Source organism: Mixophyes fleayi, chromosome 1 (assembly GCF_038048845.1).
Source record: "Mixophyes fleayi isolate aMixFle1 chromosome 1, aMixFle1.hap1, whole genome shotgun sequence".
In the NCBI taxonomy this organism is placed as follows: domain Eukaryota; kingdom Metazoa; phylum Chordata; class Amphibia; order Anura; family Limnodynastidae; genus Mixophyes; species Mixophyes fleayi.
The window spans coordinates 154,380,829-154,404,722 of NC_134402.1; the positions used below are offsets into that span (position 1 = coordinate 154,380,829).

The 23,894-nt window shown below is 37.2% G+C and overlaps 1 protein-coding gene across 5 annotated transcripts in view; it reads left to right on the plus strand.

The window, feature by feature from the left end:
- ABCG2 (ATP binding cassette subfamily G member 2 (JR blood group)) overlaps positions 1–23,894 on the plus strand; it is a 136,106-nt gene that overhangs the window by 106,581 nt on the left and 5,631 nt on the right. For all 5 annotated transcript variants that reach the window (XM_075201921.1, XM_075201912.1, XM_075201928.1 and 2 more), the window contains 13 exons: positions 7,503–7,562; positions 7,914–8,028; positions 9,318–9,470; positions 9,601–9,758; positions 10,766–10,917; positions 11,016–11,120; positions 12,562–12,803; positions 15,354–15,436; positions 15,613–15,702; positions 16,426–16,550; positions 16,722–16,876; positions 17,210–17,299; positions 21,889–21,989. In XM_075201921.1, coding sequence (XP_075058022.1) covers positions 7,503–7,562; positions 7,914–8,028; positions 9,318–9,470; positions 9,601–9,758; positions 10,766–10,917; positions 11,016–11,120; positions 12,562–12,803; positions 15,354–15,436; positions 15,613–15,702; positions 16,426–16,550; positions 16,722–16,876; positions 17,210–17,299; positions 21,889–21,989 — 1,629 coding nt within the window. The remainder of the gene's footprint in view (positions 1–7,502; positions 7,563–7,913; positions 8,029–9,317; positions 9,471–9,600; positions 9,759–10,765; positions 10,918–11,015; positions 11,121–12,561; positions 12,804–15,353; positions 15,437–15,612; positions 15,703–16,425; positions 16,551–16,721; positions 16,877–17,209; positions 17,300–21,888; positions 21,990–23,894) is intronic.

Genomic DNA, 23,894 nt, shown 5'->3' on the forward strand with positions numbered 1-23,894 from the left:
ACAGTTTGCCAAAACATACCTGAACATGCCAAATTTCTTCTGTGAAAATGTCACAGAGACAGATGAGACCAAATTAGAGCTTTTTGGTAAAGGACATCATCCATGTGTTTACAGGAAACAAAATAAAAAAAAAACACTCACTTCCCTACAGTCTAACATGGATGAGGTTCACTGTTTGGGGTTTTGGGGTTGCAGTGCTGTATCTGGTATTGGGTGTCTTGAACATGTGCATTGTATCAAGAAATCTGGATATTACTGGGCCATTTTAGAGAGCAATGTTGAGTCCAATGTCGGAAAGCTAGGTCTCTGTCGATGGTCATGGATCTTCCAGCAGTACAATGACCCTAACACACACTTCAAAAAGTATCCAGCTGGACTATTCTGAAAAGGACAGCAATGGGCACATACCTAAATCCTATAGAACTGTGGAGATATCTGATAACTGCAAATTCTGGGAGAACTAGAGCAGTTTGCATACGAAGAGCGGACCTAACTGCCAGTATAGAGGTGCAGAAATCTTATCCATGGCTATAGGATGGAGTTTATTACAGTTCATTTGACCAAAGGTTGTGCTACCAAATATTAAGTCTAGGGGCTAGATTTACTAAGAATCGTGTTTGGTGGAGGTTTGAAACCGCCACTCATCGCCGGCGGTTTAGTGGTTCAAACCGTCGCATTTACTATAGGGCGACTTGAGGCTTCAATTTAAAATGACTGGCGATGTGTGGCGGATTGAAAAAGCTAAACCGCCGGCGGTTTTGTCCAAACCGCCGGCGGTTTGGATGAAACCGCCACAAAACCGCCACAAAACCGCCAGCCAAAAAACAGGACAGGACAGTTTTAATACCTGCTTCAGAATGGCTTGATAGCTTAAATATGCTGTTTGAACTATTTTGCCATTCAGAACATTAGAGAAAGTACCATTGACATTTAAATTATGTTGGCAAGCATTATTTATTGATTAAGGGGCAAAATGAATAAAATATTATCTTATGAGGGAATAAAATATTTTCATTATATAAAGGGGATACAATTATTTAATTATTACATTATTTGGACAATATGTCATGACAAATTGTGCAACATAAATAATTATATCCACCATTAACAATCAGTTAATAATATTATATATTTACATTTTCTACAAAATATAATGCTATAACAGTGTCCCTTTAAAAAAAAAATATAAAAAAAAATTCTTTCATAAATTATTATTACATTTATTTTGTCCCTTTAGCAATAAATAATGATTTTCCAAATGATTAAAATATCAAAGGTGCTTTCTCTTATGTTCTGATTGACTAAATATCTGAAACAGCACACTGTTTGAACAATCTCGCTGCTCACAAGCAGCGCTTTCATTTTGGTCTATTGAATGGCGGTTTTCCGGCAGCTTTATAAACCCCCTAATAGTAAATCCGGCTGTTTGTATGTTGAACATTGTTGAAACCGTCATGGCGCTTTATACAGAGGCGGGTTTGAAAACATCATTTCTGGCCGTTTGGACGGCGGGTTTAGCCTTAGTAAATCCGGCGATGGCTAAACCGCCGCCAAACCCGCCGAAAGTCGGCGGGTTTACAAACACGCCTGTTAGTAAATCTAGCCCCAGGTGTCATTAATTTTGTCAAATTTCTTCCAATTTTCTGATTTAAAAAGATACACCATATTAAATTTAGGAAAAAAACAAAAGATTCTGTGTATTAACAGATCTAGAATTGTGGAGACCAAATGCTGTTGTTAATTTCACCTTATGTTTCGAAATTCTGTGTTATTTGAAATAAGAGCAAGAGTGCCAAATTTTGTTGGTCACAACTGTATGTCCTGAAATGGGACACAAATTTTAAGAGTGCATGTTAATGGTTAATATTGCTTATGTGCACCCAAAAATGTGTTTGTTTTTATTATTGCATAATTGGAACTTTGAAACACACTTTGCAAAATGTAATGATAACATTCCCTGAGAACAGGAAGTTTTAAAAGGTCATTAGAAGCAAAGTAACTTATAGCAAATGTGGCATGTTCCTAAACTTGTGTGTTACTTTTCATGTACGTTTTGACAGCAGAGTGACATGCCACGGACATGCCATTGTCCTACATCCTCATCACAGCTTGTTACCGCTTTGTTTGACTTCATTATACCTGGGATATTGTGTTACCATAGGCCAAATACTTGCCTACTGGCCAAAAGATCTTTCCTTGGTTCCTATATTTATATGGGCTTATTCATTAATTTTCCCTAATTCCGTGTATATACATTATCCATTCAGCTTGTCACAGAATCATATTTCAAGATCTGTACCTATTACGGTTTAGTGTTATGATTGGAATGTATATCAATGATGTTTAGGTGTAGTTGGCAATATATTTTTTTGTTGCATGAGGAATGGGCATTTGTGTCCATGTTATCTGCTGTATGTGCGCATTCCTTAGTTTGACAGGTAAGTCTGCATAGATGTACAACATCTCTGCAAAGCCTATTAACCTTCCCTGCATGGCATTCAAATGAGACGGTTTTTGTGTTACTCAATAGACTTTGAACAGTTGAAAATATAGTTTATTACAAATTTTAATGAACTGCATGTTAATGAATTCCAGTGACACTCCTTTCACATTGAGTTTGTCATTAAAAAGTCACAATGTTATTTTCCCTTTTACTAAGCAGAACAATGAGAATTCAGCTAATAGCATATTTTTTTGTCAGGGTTTGAATAGATCCATTTTTCCTCCATACTGCAGCTTTAATATTCAGAACACTGTAAGTGGTCTGTTGTGGAGTTTTACATTGGGTATGTACCTAGAGCTTCAGAAGCGCTAATTGGCTCCAAATCTCCCTGCCTTCTCCTAAAAGTACCCCTGTATGGCTGCACGCACTAGTAGCACTGCGGTGAGCGGGACGTATCTCCCAACAGTCCCAGTAGTGTGGAGGACGGTGGGGCAGATCCCAAGAATCTGGACTGTCTCGTCTAAGTTGGGATTTATATCTCAACTGTTGTTTCTTTGTGAGCATTCTATATATGTGTGTCATTAGCAAGTGAAGGGGGATGGGTATTGCAGGTGTCCAGAATACACACTAGGCCAAATTTACAGATAAATATATGAAGAAAAACAATTCCTCCAGCTCCCTATTGTAGGTGTGTACCACTAGTAGGCTTCTCCAAAGCAGATTGTGTGTAATATATATATATTTTTATATATATATATATATATATATATATATATATATATATATATATATATATCTCAGAGAAAAATAAGCCCGCGCTCGGTATATCCCACATTATATATGGTACCAGCTGCGTGGCAATATAAATGCCCTTATATGGATACAAAACAAAAAGAAAGTTGTCAGCGCTTATCCTTTAAACTGCATATCTATGTGTGTCTAGCAAAATGAAAACATGAGGTATTAGTTCATATTTTGATCAAAAGACTTAAGCCTGCATCCCAACGTCAAGGGTACCTCATTATATGCAGGTCCTACACTGACCTATATGCTTTAAACACTATTAAAATGCAGTTAAAATCAGATGCACTCACCTCCCAGGTATAGGGGTTTACATCTAGCAAAGGCTGGCTTGTGAGCCACACCCAAATGTGCCTTAAATAGGCTTGATGGACAGCTGCTATTACAAAAAGGCAATATTTTGAAACAAAACCAGAGAAAAATAAGCCCGCGCTCGGTATATCCCATATTGTATGTGGTACCAGCTGCGTGTCAATATAAATGCCCTTATATGGATACAAAACAAAAAGAAAGTTGTCAGCGCTTATCCTTTAAACTGCATATCTATGTGTAGAAATAAATATGGTAGTCCTTTCTGCGCTCCTATATGGTGGGGGAAAGGTTGGGGAATGCAGCCCAAAAAAGCCCTTGGAAATACCTACTCAATTTCCACAAGTACAATTCATGAAAAACAAACAATCGTGATAGGCGCAAATAGGGGGGAGGGATTTGAGTTGAAGGTAATTGAGTGTCAAACACTAGCTGGACATAACATGAATCACAAAATACAAAGAATGATCAAATAAAATGTTCATATTCACAGTGGTGGACGTAAGCAATATCAATGTCCAAAGTCACAAGGTCATCTGTAAAGGATTCCAAATGATCGTCAAGTATATTTTCATATGTGTTCACAAGGTCCGCCACAGAACTTTCACATATTTAGAAGACGAGAGAAAAAACGAATTCTCCAATGGTGTAGTATTCCAATACATACATTTATTAAACAATTAATAAAATTCACTTACATTTAGTAAGGAAAACAGTGCACATCAGGGTATCTTTAACACGCTGTTTGAAATCCTGCTGGTGATCTGTACCGCGACCAGAGTTCCGTGTAACTTCCGGGTCCGGTTGCCCCGGTAACCAGTCTCCATTCTCATTGGAACCCTACGCGTTTCGTCACTCGGACTTCGTCATATCTATGTGTATCTAGCAAAATGAAAACATGAGGTATTAGTTCATATTTTGATAAAAACAATTAAGCCTGCATCACAGCATCAAGGGCACCTCATTATATGCAGGTCCTACACTGACCTATATGCATTAAACACCATTAAAATGCAGTTAAAATCAGATGCACTCACCTCCCAGGTATAGGGGTTTACATCTGATTTTAACTGCATTTTAATGGTGTTTAAAGCATATAGGTAAATTTCCCCTGCATATGAGCCATCAAGTGGGTCTATCTATCCAGACTGGACTCATAACAGAATTCTCCTAGCAGTAAGGATGTGCATCTTGAGAGCAGTGGAACACCAAAGGAGGATGTCTTATTATTATTCTCTGGGCTCATGGGAAATTGTGAGTGGTGCAATTTAGCACAGCTCCTAGGAGAATCTGTAGTGCGTTACCTGACTTGCATTACATATTTTAGTGATCATTAATGCTTTGTCATATAGAAGTTTGCACAGTCATGCTCTGTAATTTATCTTAGTGACTTGCCATTTTTAACTTCCTCTAATTTATTTTTTAGCATGAATAGTGGGAAATGACTTCCTTTTCTTTCTTTCTTTTTTTTTTTTTTTAAATCCCCTCCTTTGCTTATTTTTTGGTGGGGAAATCACAGATATTGTGTATGCAGTATATACTAGTAGGCATTTAAAATTCAGTATAACTTAATTCTTTTCTGCTTCTCTATGGCATGAGATGCTCCACCAGTTTTATTAAGTGTAATTTACATTATCTGCCTTAGAGCATTGAAAAATGAGCGTATTAACAGAGTCTTCACATAACTTCTCTGTCACATAGCGTACTATGTATTTAGCGCTCCTATACAATATCATTATGTTGTACCGAGCGTTAGCACTTCTGAAAAATTGGCCTGAATCAAGTGCTTGTCAGAAACGGTGCATGTACAGGTCATTACATTTGTACTGTTCATGTACTTTTCATAGGCCATAAAAGTACGTTTTAAATGTGAGGATGTAAACACTAATTTAGAATCTGTTTAACTGGCCTCTAAACCATTGGTTGCTTGTTACAAATACCCATTGATATTTTTGGACATATCTTCCAATTATTGTAGTGAGGTGCAAATTTACTTTGCTGTGTGTGTGTGTTTTTATGAAAATTGAATACCCTAGGTGTGTGTGTGCATTTAAAAAGAAAAATGTATTATGTTCACATGGGTTATCTACTGAGTTATTTGGGAAGCTTTCTTCTGAGGAATGTGACATGATAATAAAAGTTATTTGCACACTACGCAGTTAAAAATTAGCGAATATTACTCACTGTGTAAAAGGTGACTTATCGGAACAATAACTTGCTATAGCATTTGACCTAGTACTAGTACTGTGTGTAAAATATGTAACATGGAGGATGTTCAAAATTGCAAACTCATACATATACCCAATAATATATATTTAGGGTCAGATACATACGTTCTGAGTACATTTTCTCATATGGTTTTCAGGGGCTAAGTATAAATACTCCCATTTGGATGTATGTTGATGTTGTATAATAAAACCTTTTTTAGAGGTTCTCGAGAGGTAAAAGTTACAGATGGAATCTCAGAGCCAGAATTTGGATAATGCCAAAGAACTATGTATACATGTACAGACTATAATAGTAAGCAGGGGTGCTCACCGCAATAATAATGTAAGATCAGTCATGCAATGGAAACCACTATAGAAGATATATAGCTTCCTTTATTTAGGAAGAATAAACCCAGGAGATCAACTAAAGTGTGTGCATATGGTAAAAGCTTTTAATAAAGACGCTTTATAAAGATATATTCTCATTTTTATTAATCATATAGTCAAAAAATGTCTGACAGTATATTCAAAGATATAGTGATTCAACATTTCACATTGATTCATAATTCACAATATTGTTGGTCTGACATTAATTTTAAATTATTCCATTAAACCAAAGCTACAGAGTTGTGTGAGCATTAAATTGTGTCCAGTGAAAAAAATAAAATAAAGAATTCCGTGAACAAATTCATAGGAATTCTCTCCATAAATAGTTATCCATAACTGATATCCACATAAGGAGGTGTTGACATGTATTAGAGCAAGTTTACATAAAGAGTATGAATATGTAATCTGCATTTAGGATTACTGCATGTAGATTTTTATTCATAATCGGTAACTGCAATAATTTCATGTAACAAACTAAAAAATCTTATTTCATTGAACAGTCACTGCTGGGTTAGTTGTAATAGTTATTTAAATGGCAATTAAATGTGAAGTGTGTTCTGCAAATTTCATAAAAATGTTTCCTCACCCAAAAGGTCAGTTCATTGACCTGAAGGTAGACTGTTAATTAAAGCAATTTGAAAATCATGGGTACACCAAACTTGTATCAGGGATACAAACATGTATAGATCATGGCCAGTTCCAGCTCTTTTCTCCATGCCGTCTTCAGGGAAACAGAGAGTGAATCTTTGCAGTAACAGCAAGCATCTTCCTATCAGTTGTCATTACTAACATTAAGCTTGCTGCTTCCTAGGTTATGTACTCGTCAATATTCTCCATTTCTTATGCTGTCCAAGGTAATCTATTTTCTGAAGCAAATCTTAAAGCGCCAATCTCACAAAGGGTTTTTTCTTATTTATTTAAGAATGCATCTAATAGCCATTTGTCTTGTCTGTCCTCCAGATTTTGAAAACAAGATAATGATTTGTAGGACAGCTAAGTATGACTGACAGTCACGCACACAGACTCCTAACATGTCATGTTATAGGATGGTGGAGGGTTTCACAGGGCAGATAAAGAGGTGTTCCAAAGCCTCTCTGCTCACTACATCGTGCGTCATGTGACTGTGGTTGCCATTTTGCAAAGCTACAATTTTATGAAGTTAACATCTTGTAAATAAAGTATAGTTGTTTTTTGTTGTTTTTTTTTTTTTTTTTTAAGCCTAATCCATCTTTTTGTGTCATTTTAAATGAAGTATTATGCAGTTCCTTTTTTTGTGTTCAACTGCTTTTTTTATTGCTGCACACTGCCAACTTGTAAATTGGTGAAATAACCACTAATTGTTTTTGCGTTTCCAGCGGAATTATGAGACCTGGTCTAAATGCAATTTTGGGACCCACTGGCAGTGGCAAATCATCGTAAGTAACGTTGTTTGTGAATACAATTTTTTTTTCGTTTTTGTTTCTAAATTACCGTTAGTTAGCTGATAGTGAGAGCAAGGCCTTCATTTTACTAGAGTTTGTGAATGGCTAATATATTAATACAACATTTGTACTGTTACAGGTGAATCTAGTAGAAGGTTTCTGAATTTGTTTACTCATCAAACTAATATTATATTATGTGTATATACGGTATATTTTTCTGAATTATGCATTGTAACGCTCATATATGGAGGTCATAGAGCTAGAGCTGTTGCAGCACGTTTGTACTGTGTATGATTGTGTTGGTTGATAAAAATAAACCCCTACACCTTGCTGCTTCACCTGCAGGCTTCTGGATGTTCTTGCTGCAAGGAAAGACCCACATGGCCTCTCTGGTGACGTGCTAGTAGATGGGAAACCCCAGCCACCTAACTTCAAGTGTCTCACTGGCTATGTTGTACAGGTTGGTTATCTGGTTTTATAAACGGCTATGCAGGATATTGTCTTTGACTAATGAGAGAGTTAAACGGATATGTTATTACAATGAGCATTGTAGCACTATCTTCAATACCTACAGTATTTCCTGTGCTGTCTTTCTCTTTCTGTGTTATATGACATTATTATTATTATTATTACCATTTATTTATATAGCGCCACTAATTCCGCAGCGCTGTACAGAGAACTCTCTCGCATTAGTCCCTGCCCTAGTGGAGCTTACAATCTAAATTCCTTAACACAGACACAGATTAGGATCAATTTGTTAGCAGCCAATTAACCTACCAGTATGTTTTTGGAGTGTGGGAAGAAATCAAAGCTCCCGGAGGAAACCCACGCAAACACGGGGAGAACATACAAACTCCTCACAGATATGGCCATAGTCGGGAATTTAACTCATGACCTCAGTGCTGTAAGGCAGAAGTGCTAACCACATAGCCACCGTGCTGCCCAATGACAATATAAATAGCCCACAATACACACCCCTAACGCCCACCCCCAAACAGCAGCCTGTAAGTTATTTGCTTCTCTCTTGGGGGAAAAAGTTAAACTAAAAAATTATGTATACTAAAATATGTAAGGCCACTTTTGGCAATCGACCTTGTGCTTTTATTTGGGCTAGGAACTTCATATGTCATATTTCATCATTATGGCCAGAAAGAATTGACTTAAGTCCGCAAATTACTAATGAGCAGCTTAATTTGTTTTTAAAGTAGCAAACTACTCTTTAGCCTAGAAACACAAGGGTATATTAGAATGTTGCACCTTTCTTGTCTGAAGCTTCCATAGTGATCAACTGCAGCAAAGGGAGAGCTTGGTTTCTGTGTCACACAGGTGGCGCTTTATAGGTCTTCAGCTGGGAGAATGCTGTGTTCTAACCGCTGAATCGCTCCAAGTTCTCCCTCCATCGCAGTTTGTCGCTACATAAGCTTCTGAACACTCTGATCCGACACAAAAAGTACAGGGTTCAAAAAGTCCTGTGTAACACTAATGACACTGAGCCTAAAATAACTGTGGAATTTTTTACCAATAATATCCACTTCTCATTTTGAAGTTGTTTCCAACATTGTTATAAGTATTTGAAGCACGGTAACTTTGTCAAGAAAATGTTTTGTTGAAATAAATTACCTTCAAGGTGACCTTAGCACTGTTCCCTAATAATTTGAAGTTTGTGGTGAATGAATAAAGCTACTGTGGTAGCTAAACTTATTTATTAATGCTGTATAACTGTAAATATTTCTTGGTATTCTCTTTAAGGATGATGTTGTGATGGGGACATTGACTATTAGAGAGAACCTGCAGTTCTCTGCAGCCTTGAGGTTGCCCAGATCAGTGAGGCAAAAGGAGAAGGATGAGCGAATCAATAAGATCATCAAGGAACTTGGATTAACCAAAGTGGCTGATGCAAAGGTAATGTACAACAAATGTAATAGCGGTAATCGCTTCCCAGTTGTTCATCAGTGGCGGCAAGCATTTGGTCATTAAGAAATGGTAGCTTTTGTGGTATATATTATACGCTTAAATAACCTGTCTGTTTTAGGTTGGTACCCAGCTCATTCGTGGAGTGTCTGGAGGAGAAAGGAAAAGGACAAACATTGGTATGGAGCTCATCACGGACCCAGGCATTTTATTCTTGGATGAACCAACCACTGGTTTGGACGCCAGCACTGCCAATGCTGTTCTATTGCTTCTAAAAAGGTGGTGAAATATGAAAATGCATACTCTTACCTAAACTTTAATATTTAACTGACAAAACTGGTTTATCGGGCTCTTGCTTATTACAATCCTTGCACTTTTGTTGAGTTGATATCTGTGATTAATTGCACTCCCATCTATTCAAAGATTTTACGAAGGTGCTCTTCAATTCCAGTTACAGCCCTGACTGAAAGCTGGGAAAAAGGGCAGCCAATGGCATGCTGTAATCAAGAGATTACAGCTTGTGATTGGTCCTCCTGCTCACACACCCCACTGTCACCATTTAAAGTTGGTTAGCTTAATTGACTGATTTATTAATTGATCTATTTCAGCCTTGGAGAAAACACCTACTTGTAGCAGACCCCAGGGGTCTGGCTAGGTAGAGGGGCAAATCTTTTACCTACATAACAGTGCAGACTTAATTGTCACTGCATGGATTTAAAAGCCTGCTATTGTTTCAGCATAAGCTTTATCCTTCTCTCTGTGAGCAACAGTTTTTATAAACTGTTGATTAGTCTGAGCTGAAGCAGTTACTATTAGGTTGCCATATTATGTTCCTAATGGTTAATGCGATGTCACCCCAGAAAATGCCCCATAGAAGAGACTACTGATGAGATGCACATTTCAGTAGTGCCAGATCCGATATTGTGGCTTGTAAAACATCAGATTTGTATAGATGAGGGTGGTTGGGAAAACAATAAGGAGCTGAATTACGCTTTTGTATGCCTGAATGCCGCAGTCTTCAAGAAAGGCTTACTTGAGAAGGATATGCTTGTGCTCTTTCAAGCTTGTTTTGTGGCTCCCACCTTTCCTGACCACATTTGTAGATTCTACTGTATTAGTGCATCATTTTTAATAATATGCCTCCTCTGTGTACTTGCATATGTGTCCCTTTCATGTAAATGCTTAGACAGCACTGTTCTACTGAACCAGAAGACATTTAATCTTGGAACTGCCCAGTTCAATCTTAACCCATAACCTTTTCCATGTTTATCGTTTCACTATTGTAGGATGTCAAGGCAAGGCAAGACCATCATCTTCTCTATACACCAGCCACGCTATTCCATCTTCAGATTGTTTAGTAGCATGACCTTACTGGCTGGAGGTAGAATGTTATACCACGGACCTGCTGAGGATGCACTGAATTACTTTACACAACTGGGTTAGAAACTCTGACTGTCAAGTGAATGCAGTATAGTGAATATATGGATGTATAATATGTATGTATATATTTAATATTATATTATTCCTCATCTGCAGGTTACGAATGTGAATCACATAACAATCCAGCTGACTTCTTTCTTGATGTTATCAATGGGGACTCAACAGCTGTCGCCCTTAGCAAACTGGAAGAACTGGATATAGGTGTGTATATGTATGTGTAATACTTATTATAGGACAGGACTCTAAAGAAGCAAGGACGCTTACTCGTTTACCTGTATTTCAGACCAACCAACCACAATGTAATTACAAACAAGTAATTTTAATCAATATAAAACGCAATTGATTATCATTAAAAAAAACATATAGTCCATATGGTTTATTTATCAAACCAGCATCATTTCTGTTAAACTTCTAACTCCATTTAGTACTGATCCGGAGGCGCACACCCCAGATTAATTCCTCATTCACTGCACAAAAAACAGGAAATGTCTAATTGTAATAAAAATTCTGTATAAGCAAAGTTCCAGTAAGAATTCCACTTGTGACAGAATTTAGGCTGTGTGCAATTATTTGTGGAAGAGAGGTGTCCATAACCACTATTTCAAATCAAGCGCTCAAAAACTCATAATGCATATCCCGCTGACGGATATAGATGTAGACAGGAACACAACTTAAACAAGAGACCTTTTTCCTTAGTGTGATACTCTGTGTTATCAACAGAGAGCAACAGCTCACACCCGCAGTGCTCTGTGACTTTCACTCTCTTAAACTGCCAGTGTGTGTGCCGACATGCATAGAGTCTCTCATTAGAGCAATATGATGCACAAGCCACAGTTTTGCCTTTCGGCAGTACACGTCCTTGTTAGTTGAAAGTCTAACAGAAAGGTGCTTCCATGTTTGTCAGGATAATTATGCAACAACACTTGCGCGTTTCTCCACTTTTGATGATGTAGTTTCATCAGAGAGTCATAGAAACATATTATAGGAGTGCAGTTTGCCTTGATTTTGATGAACTTCATAATTAATGTAGTACATCCAAGTAACCATTAACTAGCTGTAATGAGGGAAGTTTTTTGTTTTGCTGTTAAATTGTGAATTTGTTACCAAAAACTCCCAATAACTGGGTTAGCCAATCTTTATATGGCTAAATCTGATAAGGGATCTTTTCCAATATGTTTGGTAAAACTATCACCAGTTTGTCTGCAGGTCGGGGTGATTTATATTGCCCCTCTATATTTATTTATTTTGTTTGTTCTGTTCATTTGCTAATGTAGCATTATTGTAAAGTTATTTATGGGGGAGTGTATCCAATTAATACATGAGTGCTCAAATAATAAACAGCATTTTTTAAATGTTTACAAAGGGAGACTTTCTAATAGGTATTCTCAACAATAGCCTTAGAACTACAATATAATTTACATAAAACATCCTATCCTAGCATCTTGCCTGAGGAATTTGTTCTCGCAATACAAAGTCTGGTGTGCCAAGGAATTTGTTGTCGTCATAGGGCCAGTGTGGTCACTGAGGAAAGAACAAGTGTTCTCTAATGCATAAGATATGTTTATCTATGGAGAGAATTCTAGTTATAGCTATAGAGATCTAGATATTACATTATTTACTTTACTTATTTCATTGTGTACAGGTGAAGTGAATGATGGTGGCTCTCAAACTGTGGTGGAAAAGTTGGCTAGTGAGTTCAGCAACAGCATCTATTACAGGGAGACCAAGGCAGAGCTGGAGAAACTGTCAAATGGCGATAAAGTGAAAACAAATTTTTTTTCCAGACAAATCACATACAACACATCATTCTTCCACCAGCTCAAATGGGTCTCCAAGAGATCCATTAAAAACCTCTTAGGTAATCCCCAAGCATCCATTGCCCAGGTAAGCCTATCGTAGTTTTTTTTTTTTTTTATGTGAGCTATTCTTAAATAATTATATTATTTGAGAAATGGTAGTGGTGTATGTCTCCTGCAACTACCATTGGCAGATCTGTGCTTGTATAGACAACTGGTGGATATTCATCTATGGTGAACTACAACTCCCAGCTTGGTGCTAATCTAGCTCCTGAAAACACTTAATCATACAGCAGCAATTGTGCACATTTTCAACTGGTTTAATCTTACACTGGATAGTTAAATCTGCAAGCAATAAAATGTTTTGTTTTTGTTTTTTTTTTTTCTTTAAATTGATACTTTCTCGCTATGAACATTCAACATACTATACACCTATAATACAGAGTCTACAGAGAAAAATTTGATTGTATTACCGTAGTGTTTCCATATTAGTATTTGAGAGTTCTAATTTAGATCCCTCTATATGTTTCCCAGCAATTGTCCATGTGATTTATCTTTCCCTTGAATTCTTGTCACATAAGTAGACATCTATTTAATAGCAACGCTCCCAGATTATCTTTAATGCATTGATTGCTATCTTGCAATTTACAAAAGTGCTGTGAACGCTTTGGACCTTGTGACAAGAATTAGCTCCCACAGAATTGGTGTTAATTGTCTTGACTCTTTCTGTAATATGTGCGCCCTTCTCTCTCTTTAATGTTTCCGACATCTCATTAGTGCTGGATTTAAAACACTTTCCATGCGTGGTACAGTTCGTTAACACCATTTCATCTTATCCAACTTAAATTGGTTCAGATATGATCCTTGTTTTCCACCACAACTAGCTTAATGGCTAAGTAATCTGTGCCCCTTGATCTTTTTGGCGGGTTCTTCGTAATACAGTCCCACTTATCCTCAACGATTTAAAGAATTAGGAGCTAATACATCTTTACAGCTTCCACTTAAACGATCAGCTTGATACCAATCATTTTAAAATATTTTACCCACATTTGTACAATAAAATTGTCAGAAAAGGTTAAAGCATTTCATGTAATCTCCTAATCTCCTCGCTAGTTCCTTTGTATCATTGCCACTTGATCACATATAAACAATGCTAGGCTGTGAGCTAAGTGTTTAAGCTTTGTATAGAATTATTTCCAAATATTGGATTTTTTTTCTGTTATGAAATTATTGCTTAGTATTACAGTCACAATAGTAACTAGTACATAAAATGTTTCTTTGGACCTGATTAATTGCACCAATTATCTACAATGGATGCCTATGCATAGTAATTTCACATTCATATAAACTTAACCATTGTTGTCAAATACTAAGCTTTAACATTGTATTAATATTTGTATTCATTACAAGAATATAGCTTTCACTGCCATTCTACGGTGTGTTGGGATTAGACTGCCTTTATCTGGCTGTCAGTAGACAGTGGTAGGCATACACAAAGCAGTCGGACGCTTTCATTTAATGTAAAGCCTGCTCCTTTCACAACCTTTTTATTCCATTATAACTTTCGGCCTCATTTTGATGATAAAAAGTTTGGGAGAGGTAATGCTATTGCTGTATTCAGAAGAACAGGCTGCGGGGAAAAGACTTTTACATAGCATTCCTTGTAGCCAATGCACTCACTACCCACTGCATTTTAAGTATGATATGATATGGGTTAGTAGATGCAGTATTCCCACCTTACACATATTGGGCCTGATTCATTATGGAACTTAAATTAAGAAGTTTCTTATTTAAGTCTCCTGGTCAAAACCATGTTACAATGCAAGGGGTGAAAATTAGTATTCTGTTTTGCACATAAGTTAAATACTGACTGTTTTTTCATGTAGCACACAAATATCAACTTTAAATTTCAGTGTACAAATACGCTATCAAGTATTTGTGTGCTACATGAAAAAACAGTCAGTATTTAACTTATGTGCAAAACAGAAAACTGATTTTCACCCTTGCATTGTAACATGGTTTTGTCCAGGAGACTTAAATAAGAAACTTCTTAATTTAAGTTCCTTAATGAATCAGGCCCAATGTTCTTGGGGTCTTCCCCCAATGTGGAAAGTGTTGAGGCAGCCTCACTGAAACAAGGAGAATAATTAGGGGGGAATTCAATTAATCACAAAGTATCTCGCAAATGTTCCGAAGACACTTTGCAGTGGAGATTTCTGTAAAATCTTGTCCCTTTTTTCCTTAAACCCCATAGTGTTGCGGGGAAAAATGAGTTGCGGTTTTTACCATAATTGCAGGCAATGTGCGCGGTGCGATGTTCACATACCACATTGCCGGCAATTATGGTAAAAATGTTGAATTCCCCCCACCAGAGAGCTTTATGTTCGTTTTTCTTTTAAACAATATTACCTTTTTTTTAGCTTTTTCTAAAAGCCCGACCCCCCCCCTTTTTTTTTTTTATAAGAAGGATTAATAATTTGTTAAATTATTCTTTTTTTCACATATTTTTATCTTGTGACTTGTAGTCCAGAAGCTTTATGTCAGTCGTGTATTCCTTTTGTAGGTAATGTAAAGTTAGACTTTATAATAAAAATGTTGTAAGTAATGGTCTGTGTTGCCTTCTGTTTGTCTGTAACAGGTAATGGTTAGTTTGATTCTCGCCCTCATTGTTGGAGCCATTTTCTTTGGTGTGAAACAAAATGAGAATGGAATTCAAAACAGGTTGGTAGATGTGAACTCTGCCTCTATACATACAATGTAAAGTGTGACGCATGGCATGAGTGCACACTGATAATCACAGCAAATGCTCACATAAAGTGTTCTATACAGCCCTATATAATCTGCAGGACAATAATCTTCATGTGTGTAATAACTATACCATTTTTATTTCTTTACAGAGTTGGATCTCTGTTTTTTATAACTACAAACCAGTGTTTCGGCAGCGTCTCCGCTATTGAGCTCTTTATTGTGGAGAAGAAAATATTCATGTGAGTGACATTATAAAAATGGGAACAGTGCGGGTTAAATACTTTGCTGTTTTAAAACATGTTCGGAACTGGCGGAGCAGATGAGTCCACGCTGACCATTAGTGCAATGTTTTGTTTCGACGCTCACAACTGTGCTTGGGTAATAGTGCTCTGTTGGATCTGCTACGTCTGTTTCTCTTTCAATGTCCCTGGCAAGAGCTGGAGCAAAGCTAGGAAAGAGCTCAAAGTACATTTGCTGCATTCCCTTCCAATTGCACGTTCCCCTTACTCAGGTCCTTGCTGAGTGAACTCATCTAAAGTTTACCTGTCTTGCAGTTTTGAAAAATCTGATATCGGTTATGCAGCCTGAGTAATACTGACCACATGTGCTGCAGTATTGGGCAGTTGGTACAGTATTGCTGAGTGTGTCCTCATTGGAATCTGGGATTGACATAATTTGATGATTATGCTGGTCATTGGAACATAACTGCTTTGTGTGCTGTCCTGTCACCATCAACTGGCCCAATTTGTGCCATTGGCACCAAACAGTGATCTCGTCAAGAAAGACTGAGCATATATAGACAGATTTTTTTTTCCCTTGTACTGCTGTGCTAGAATTAAAGCTTTTTCACATGTTTATTTCAGTGATCTTCCACAGAAGCAACTGTCTGATTACTGTAACACAATACTAACCAAACATGTTATTTACTAATAAGTGTCTAAAAACTTTCTATTTCCCTTTAGACATGAATACATTAGCGGTTACTACAGATTATCATCTTACTTCTTCTCCAAATTGATGGGAGATTTGCTGCCCATGAGGACATTGCCGGCCATTATTTTTACCAGCATTATCTATTTTATGATCGGTAAGTTTATTGTAGAATAAAAGTATGTAATGCTTCTTGGTTGTTGGCGTTTAATTACGGCGTAATTGGAGAGGTACATGTACTTTAAACTTTAATACCATATCCTAACATGTATCCAAAAAGAGTGTGTGTGTATGAACACATATTTTTATTTTCTTTCCTTCTCCTTAGGATTTAAACCCACAGTAGGTTCTTTCTTCACCATGATGTTCACCTTGATGATGATATCCTACACTGCCACATCTATGGCTCTAGCTATAGCAGCTGGACAAGATGTAGTTGCTGTCGCTAACCTTCTAATGACAATCTCCTTCGTCTTTATGATTGTGAGTGTAGCTTTTATATCGCCATGACTGCTAGGAGTATTGTATTATGTACACCGGGATTGAAGTATATGGGAATACAGGCAGCTCCCAACTATTTTGGCTCATGCAGACATAAATGGCAGTGCTCTGATACTGGGAAGTGATGTTTTGGGGACGTAAAGTTTTAACAATAATTCCAGTTGTTCCATTCATTCTGAAACAAATAAATTTATAGCACATTGTACAAAATGTTTTAATCTGCACTGCACAGTAGTCTCTAGCCTATAGCAATTTATAAAACAAACAAGTTGCAGCCATGTCAATTGGTAATGTGATGATCTCTGTGCCTTGCAGATATTTTCTGGATTATTGGTCAATGTGACCTCTATAATGGATTGGATATCTTGGCTCAAGTACTTCAGCATACCGCGATATGGCTTAACCGTAAGTTTTTTTTTGTACTCTTGGATAAGCATAAACAGACTTGTCGGTTACAGTTTATTGTGACTAACTGTTCCTTTCGATATGCACAAAATACTCATTTCTGTTCATTTTCTTTTAATATGTTGGTCCTGAAGTGATGCTTATATTTGTGCAGCAGAAACTCGCATATATGGAATTTTTAGAATTCAGGGAACCATAATATAATCAGTTTTCTAAGGGATTCTGGGATAAAGCACAGGTATTCAATGTAGTAATGTTTTGTATTTTAACATACACAGTAACATAGTTGATGAGGTTGAAAAAAGACACCAGTCCATCAAGTTCAACCTGTTTTGGATCTCCTGCGATCCCTCGCTTATATTTGAAATTGATCCAGAGTAAGCAACCGCCAATCTGTTTCAATTGTGAAAATCCCCCCAGACCCAATATTGCAGTCCTATTTGTTATCCTACATCCACTACTATCCTTCATTTTAATTAACAGTTGTATCCCTGGATACACTTTTTCTGCAAAAAAATTGTCTAACCCTTTCTTAAACATATCTATTGAATCTGCCATCACAACTTTCCCTGGCAGTGAATTCCATATCTTGACTGCCCTTACTGTAAAGAAACCCTTCTTTTGCTGGTTGTGAAATTTCCTCTCCTCTAACCTTAGGGGGTGACCGCTTGTCCTTAGTCCTTGGGGTAAAAAGTTCCCATGAAAGTTCTCTGTATTGACCCTTAATGTATTTGTACATAGTAATCATATCTCCCCTTAGACGTCTCTTTTCTAAAGTAAACATGCCTAAACTGGCTAACCTTTCCTCATATCTTAATGACTTCATACCCTTTATCAATTTTGTCGCCCTTCTCTGAACCCTTTCTAGTTCCAAATTTTATGTGGTACCCAGAACTGTACTGCATAGTCAAGATGAGGTCTTGCCAATGATTATACAGTGGCAAAATTACACTGTCTTCCCTTGCATCTATACCCCTTTTTTTGCATGCCAATACTTTATTTGCCCTTGTCATTGAGCACTATTTCTAAGTCTACTGTCTACGAGCACTCCCAAATCCTTTTTCATTGTAGATTCTCCTACATTAATTCCATTTAATTTATAGATTGCGTTCTTGTTTTTGATCCCTAAATGCATAACCTTACATTTATCTGTGTTAAACTCATATTCCATTTGGCCGCCCAATCCTCCAGTTTATTTAAGTCCCTCTGTAGAGAAGCTACATATTGCTCTGATTTTATTACCTTACAGAGTTTAGTGTCATCTGCAAAAATAGAAACTTTCCTCTCTAAACCATCACCAAGGTCATTATTAAATATATTAAAAAGGAGTGGCCTCAGCACGGAACCTTGAGGTACTCCACTTAAGACTTTTAACCAATTAGAAAATGTTCCATTTATCACAACTCTCTGTTCCCTATTCTCTAGCCAGTTTTCTATCCAAGTACAAATGTAGTTTCCTAGACCCAATTCACTTATTTTATAAACCAACCTCTTATGTGGCACTATATCAAAGGCCTTTGCAAAATCTAAGTAGACCACATCTACTGTGCTGCCCTGGTCTAAGTTCACACTAACTTCCTCATAGAAACTAATTAGATTAGTTTGACATGACCTATCCCTCACAAATCCATGCTGATTCCCACTAATAATCTTATTGCGCACCAAGTAATCCTGAATACTATCCCCTAATTATACCTTCCAGTAGTTTCCCCACTATAGATGTCAGGCTTACAGGTCTATAATTCCCTGGTTGTGATCTCGTCCCCTTTTTAAAAAAAACGGCACCACATCTGCTATTCGGCAATTCCTTGGTACTAAACCTGATGAGATTGAATCTACGAAAATTAAGAATAGCGGTCTAGCTATTTCTGAGTTTACCTCCATAAGAACCCTTGGATGTATGCCATCTGGACCTGGAGCTTTATTTGTCTTAATATTCTTCACCTTCAGTCGCCTTTGGACTTCTTCCTCTCTCAACCAAGTATTAATTAATTAGTTTTGTTTGTGTATTCTGGGGACCTGGTTTTCTTCCCTAATATTTTAACCCAAGTGTGAAAGCACAAGAACTCCTTCTAGGGTATGTTCATATTTGTTCTATATCAAGCATGTTGAACTTCATTGAACATTGAGATCTGAAGGAGAATTTGGCTTTTGGAACAACATTCCTTGGGAATACACCATCGGTAAATGCGAATATACTGTTAAAGCAGCCATATTTGAATTGTCTTGCTCTAATTGAATGTCATAACTGTTTAGTTTATTCCTAAAATTGTTCAGAAGTTGATTACTAAACTTTGCCATATTGTTGTGAAAGCCTGCCACACATTCTAGGTCACTTATCTAAGTCTAACCTACTTTACTTATTTACATATCACAGCTAAAAGCCAGTTATTTGTTTTTCTTGTGTTTTCCCTCTTTTACTCTTTTTATTAATACACCCCCATCTTTTTACATCTACATAATTCAGACAAAATTAACTAAATAGATATTAAACTGTGAGATTCATATGACGTTTAAAGTTGAAATACTATAGTTACACTTGAGGGCATATTCAATTGTCTGCGTTACTCGCAAAAGTAATGCGGCGTTAAGAGTATTACCGGTATTACGGTAATTCTAACCCGGCGTTAAAGGTACCATAATAATGGTAATTACGCGCACTATTACTAATGGTAAGCAAGCCGCGTTACTTTTGCGAGGAACGCAGACATATGAATATGCCCCTTGGTGCTGTATTTGTCTTTTTAAAAGTTTTATACATAGCCATAATAAATAGTTTCCTGCCATACATGGTAGAGAAACATACAGTATAGCACTTTAAAATAAAAATAGTCAACCAGATTGCATTTAGTACTATTTATTCCAGCTGCAATCCAACAAAGCGGGCCTGATTCATGAAGGCATGCCAAACAAATGTAAATTGCATTTTTAAATAACTAAAACAAAAAAATCCAAAGATACATCTGCAAATTCTGGTCTAGATGCACTCTGCTTTAATGGACAATACGCTGCAGAATATGTCCAATACTTTATGTGGACTATGGAGTCCCAAAAGAATACACAGAAAAAAAATGCAATGAATGTCCCCTGTTAATCATATAGTCATTAAGGGAAAAGCAGCATTTATTATGATATTAATGTCTACTGTACAGAACATACATTTTTACTGTTGTTCCTGATTGCATTTGTGACCATCATCACTAGTTATCTACACCCGACCTGTAGCTGGAACAAGTGATAAAATAGAAAAACACGTACTTTTGAGATAACCAAAGCTTGAATCTGACATTGCTGCGTGCGCTCGAACTTGGCAAGCCCATATTGTACATTGACTACGTGCATACGTCCAGTCCCCTCCCCATAATGAAATTGTAGGCTGTAGTAAGGGTCCTTTGCAATCGAAGATCAATTGTTGCTGAGTTCACTGGCATACTGTGCGGTTCTGGGAATGCGCAGAGCAATTATACGCAAAATACGGCACCTATCGGCAATTACGTTTCTTAATGAATCGGGCTCAGAAGATTTATTTTTATTTAAGGATCAAGTTAAGTACTTTTTAAGCATGCATTTGATACATGTTTCCTATCTGTTGTTAAAACTGCTGAGGAAGTTGCAAAATATGACACACACACACACACACAGTATTTACAATGCACAAAGTTCAGAAGGGTGCTTCTGAAACGTCATGATGTAATAAGCCTCTCTGCTCACTACATCATGTGACTGGTTGCCATGGCACTGTGCAGAATTATAAATCATTGATAGCAGCTTGAAGAACCAAACCATGGAAAAATGGTAAATGCCAACGTTCTTCTTATAGTTGGCTACAGTGATTTAGGTAATCAACAAAACTGTGAGCAATAATAAGCAATGTTTTAGTACCCGAACATCCCATGGTGTCTCTTCATTAATTAATTAAATCTCCCTCTTAGTGATCTAATAGATCTTAATAAGCAGATTTTGGTGAGGAACAACTGAATGCTGCCATATTGTGATTCAACTAATGTAATGTCAAAACACTTGATGTATCTTCTCTCTTCTACTCACTACATGTATGGTTGTACATTCTTGGGGTGTTGCTTGTCTTTGACTGTTTATAGCACCTTTTGTTTTCACTGTTCATCTCCTACCCATCTGTGTGTCTCCGGTTTTAAAGAGGACAGAGATAGGACAATGTGGCTGATCAGAATGCTCAGACTAGTACAGAGTATTTCAGGGGATGATTGCGCTCATCTTGTTGGAAGAAGTTACCTGTCCTTGGGGCGGGGATTGGAGGCAAGCAGGACGCCACAGACTGTGCTGTCAGAGGCCCTGCTTGTTACAGAACATTACTGACGTGGGAAGATTGTGGTGCCAAACACACATCTATATGAGGAGAAGTTCTTACAGTGGACTTATTTATTTTTACTATTTTAAAAAGTTTTGCTAGATAAATTGAAAACACAGATTTGTCTTTGGAAAGCTAAACATGTGATGAGTGTAGTCCTTTATCATTTCAGTTTTCATTGTTGTTGTTTTTTTGTCTTAAAGTAAATATTACTAATTGCTCTTTTGAGTCGTTGGCTTATTAAATGTACTTTGTATTTCAGGCTCTTCAAGCAAATGAATTCCCCAACCTGGTTTTCTGCAGAAACAGTACAGCCACCTATAATGAACCATCTCTTTGCAATATTAGCAGCCCTACATTTTTGTAAGTGTCCTGTATTTGCAACATCTTACATTTATTTAATTTATTTCTATCACAGCATATGTGCTGGGAGGTCACTGGGTTCTTTAAGATTGGGTGGAAGGGGTTGTTCCGTAGCAGTACACATGGATATTACCTGACACCAATACTGTTACTTCTTATGTTCTGTAAATCTAGCTTCAACAATGTTACAGGGCAGAGCAGTTTTACCAGATCCTTCTTTCATCAGAAGGGTCTCCAACAATAAAACAAAATTACTAAATAGAAAAGTGATATCAAATAGATCATTAAAATCTGTCATTGTATGTGACCCTATAGGGCTCATTGTGAGTGTCATGCACTTCTTAAGACAAGAAAAAAGTCACACGGAAGGATGGTCATCTCAAAAATTCATAAATGGCGCTTGCCCTTCAGTATTCAATCTAGCCTTACCCCTATCCTTACTTCATCATAAGGATTTGCACACATGTATACACTGTATCTATATGCTGTAGGAGCCTGTTATTAGAGTTTAGAACATTTATTATGTTTATTATAATAATAATAATATATGTATTTCTTAGTAATGTTTGTGTTTTTATTCCATTGCAAACCTAATTCTTAACTTAGTCAGCTCAAAAATCCATAACAAACAAACAGACAAGATTTTTGTCAACTTTTAGAAGTAGTTAGATTTCAAGCATGTGATTTTCCAGCTAGTTGTAATTGACGTTTTCTGTGGCGAGTAGTGGGTGCTGCAGTAACAAAATAGCTCTTTAAATGAGCTTGAAAAGCAAAAATGACTCCTGTTTTGCATCACTGTTTGTGCTGCAGTGAGCATGGAGGAAAGAAAGCCAGAGAATTGTCTGAGGATGTCAGACTGAAGATTGTAGCTAAGCATGGACCAGAGACATTGATATTCCCGTTTCCACGGTACATAATTTTATTAGGATATTTAAGGCCCATGGGCACAAGAGAAAAGGTGATCAATGATGGCAGTACAGGATTGTTGGAATGATGGAGAAAGTACCTTGATCAAGCTGACCTTCAGGCACAAGGTACGACAATTTGTACTTACACCATCTGTCGCCAACTCAAAAAAAGTGAGTTATATAATAGGAGGACTGCAAAGATAACATAAGAAAGCATGACTGGAGTCTGCCAAATTACTTCTAGGAGAATGTCCTGTGGACAAAGAAGACCAAATGTAGAGCTTTTTGGTAAAGAACATCATCCCTATGTTTGCAAGAAACAAAATAAAATTCCCCCCCCCCCCCCCCAAAAAAAAAGAACCCCTACAGTCAAATATAGAGGAGGTTCTGTAATGTTTTGGGGTTGCTGTCCTGTATCTGGCACTGGGTGCCTTGAATGTGTGTATGGCATCATGACATTTGGGGGTAAATGTATCATAGTGCGGGTTGTACAAGTCGCCAGAAATCGGCGAGATGACAGCTTAAATTTATAGCGGCACTGCCTTGTAAAGGGAAGCTTCCATACACACATTTACCCCTTGGAGATTACCAGGCCATTTTGTATTGCTATGTTGAAAACATTGTCAGAAGGCTGGGTCTCAGTTGAAGGTCATGGGTCTTCCAGCAGGACAATGACCCCAAACAAACTTCAAAAAGCACTCAGGAATGGTTCAAGAGAAGATACTGTATTGTTATGTGGCCAGTCCAGATCTAAATCCCATTAAATACGTGGAGAGATATGATCAAAGCAGCCGGGAGAAGACACCCTTCAAATCTGGGAGAAATGGAGCAGTTTGCAGAAGAAGAGTGGACCACGCTGCTAGTAGAGAGGTGCAGGAAGCTTATCCATGGCTATAGGAAGCAGTTGATTGGTAGCAGAGCTTTTGGTCAAAATTGAAAATATAGAAGTCTAGGGTGTCAATAAGTTTGTCAATTGCATTTAATTTTCTGATTTAAA